This window comes from Phaseolus vulgaris, chromosome 8, assembly GCF_000499845.2.
Source record: "Phaseolus vulgaris cultivar G19833 chromosome 8, P. vulgaris v2.0, whole genome shotgun sequence".
In the NCBI taxonomy this organism is placed as follows: domain Eukaryota; kingdom Viridiplantae; phylum Streptophyta; class Magnoliopsida; order Fabales; family Fabaceae; genus Phaseolus; species Phaseolus vulgaris.
The window spans coordinates 45,155,777-45,157,970 of NC_023752.2; the positions used below are offsets into that span (position 1 = coordinate 45,155,777).

Consider the following 2,194-nt stretch of genomic DNA (forward strand, 5'->3'; position numbering starts at 1 on the left):
TAAAAAAAAACTTATTTTACATTAATTAAAAACACATTTAAGTATAATTATTATAATTAAAAGAGAAGTATGTGATAAATTTAAATATAAATTCATTAAAATAAAAAATTACAATTATTATAAATGATTTCCACAAACTGTATTGAAAATCTTTCAATTATTTTCATGTCAACCGATGAAACAACAGGGATTCTTTAATAAAAAAGCAGGGAGGAAACTATATTACTCAATAAGAGAAAGCTTCTTTTATTCTTAGGATGATAGAGGAAAGAGAGACGCAACACAAAGCAAACAGAAGCTGAAATCAAGAGTTTGAAGTCCAAACGGAGGCTGAAATTAAACGGCGTGATTTCCAACCCAACACCAATTTATTGTTCCCCAACTCCTCCACTCTATATCCATCGTTAAACAGTCCTAGTAACAGATTCGCTTGGCAATGATTAGCGAAGCTTACGGGAACTCCCCTAAACCCCGCCGCACCCAACCACTCCTCCCACGACCCTCTCTCCTCTTCTCCACTCTGGTACATAAGGCCTACAGAATTTGCAATTCTTGGGCCCAAAAACACGCGCTCCACCAAAGCCCGGGCCCATTTCTGCATCGGAAACCCAACCTCCAGCGAATCAAACACGGCGGAGTAGTGCTGCACCGAATCCATAAACAGGCCGACAAAGCCCGCATCTCCACCACGCGCCACCTCTTCCTCTACAACCAGCACCACCCTCGGGTTCAACTCCTTCGCACCTTTTAGAAACGAAGCAACCGAACCTGAGGCTCTGAAGCTCAAGTGCGGCAAGTGCAGCATGCAGTTAAACACCAAGGCCTCGCCTCTAATCAGCTTCAGTAACGAAGGTCGAAACGTTTCGCCAGGGTCCAGCCGACACTGGTGAAAAGAAAACGGTTGGGCCACGGAAGCCGCGAACGCCGTTAGCCTCCGTCCGGTTTCCTGAACGGTGGCAATGGATCTCCGTCCAGAGGCCGAGCCTCTGGACAATGCCGTGATGCGAAGGTGTGGGCCTGGTGGGCCGGTGCTTCTTGACGAAAGGGACTGCATTAGGGAGGCCCATTGGGCCCCTTCGGTGACGTCGAAGTCGACGATGTGGACCCGTTTTTCATGGGCCACGGCTTCTAAGATGGCCTGGTTGGCGGTGAAGTGAGCGAACTTGACGTAAGGAGACATGTCCTGGAGAAGGTGGAACGCGGTGAGCGTGTCCGTGGGGTTGGGGGTATTGTTGGTTATGGTGTGGGAACTCCCGGCGCCGTCTAGCAGATTTTGGAGTGCGCTGCTAAAGTGCGCCGCGAGTCTTTCGATGTTGGTGCCGTGGGTGGGGGACACCAACTCATTGAGCCGAACCAATATCACTCGAGCCAGGTGGTGGCTCTCGGTGCCGGTGGTTAGGGCCTCCGCCGCCGCCATGAGGAGGTGCACCAGGCGGAGGCCCTTCTCATCATGACCACTTAAGTCGGAGTCTTGGGCTGTGGTTTGATCTGGGGTCAGAACGACGTCGTCTTTATGGACGATGGAGTCAAATAGGGTTTGAAAATTGTCTTCGCCGGCGGCAAGGGATCCCCAATCGACGACGGGGGACCACAGGTTGGTCCAGTCTTCCTCGGAGGAAGCACTGGTGGTGATGCTGCGATTGGAGAAGTCGAGGAAATCAGGGTCGTCCATGAGAGAGTAATTGTACACTAACAGTGAGTAGAGAGCTGTCGTACACTTGATTAGTGGGAGGTTTTTAATTATAAGATGCTTAGGGAGCGTAAGAACAAACACTCATTTATTTTTTAACACCTATAGTTTTTTAACTATGGAAAATATATCTTTATTAGTATGCTAATTAAATGATAAAATTTAAATAATACATTTTATTATTATATATATTTTTATTTAAACTATATAAAGCACTTGAAAATACAAAAGTGAACAAGTTCTCGGAAAATTTTCGGAACTAAGATTAAAATAAGGTTGGGTTTAAATTTGTTTACATGGTAGATTTGTTTTCCAAATGATTATTAGACCTTAAATATTAAATCAGGAGAGTAAGACTGAGTTTAATCCTTCTAAAAATCAATTAAGATCTTAATAGATTTAATTTTACATAGATACACGAGATATTTACTATCCTATAATTACAAATTTTTATATTTTTTTCTGCAAACTACTCTTTAGTTTTGGGTAAACGAATAAAAATTT

The 2,194-nt window shown here is 44.1% G+C and overlaps 1 protein-coding gene across 1 annotated transcript; it reads right to left on the reverse strand.

Moving 5' to 3' along the window:
* Positions 1-222: 222 nt before the first annotated feature.
* On the reverse strand, positions 223-1,866 carry LOC137826579 (protein NODULATION SIGNALING PATHWAY 2-like). The gene has a single exon (XM_068632590.1). It carries the CDS (start codon positions 1,670-1,672, stop codon positions 305-307), a length of 1,368 nt encoding a protein of 455 aa, XP_068488691.1. The 5' UTR covers positions 1,673-1,866; the 3' UTR covers positions 223-304.
* Positions 1,867-2,194: the final 328 nt, after the last annotated feature.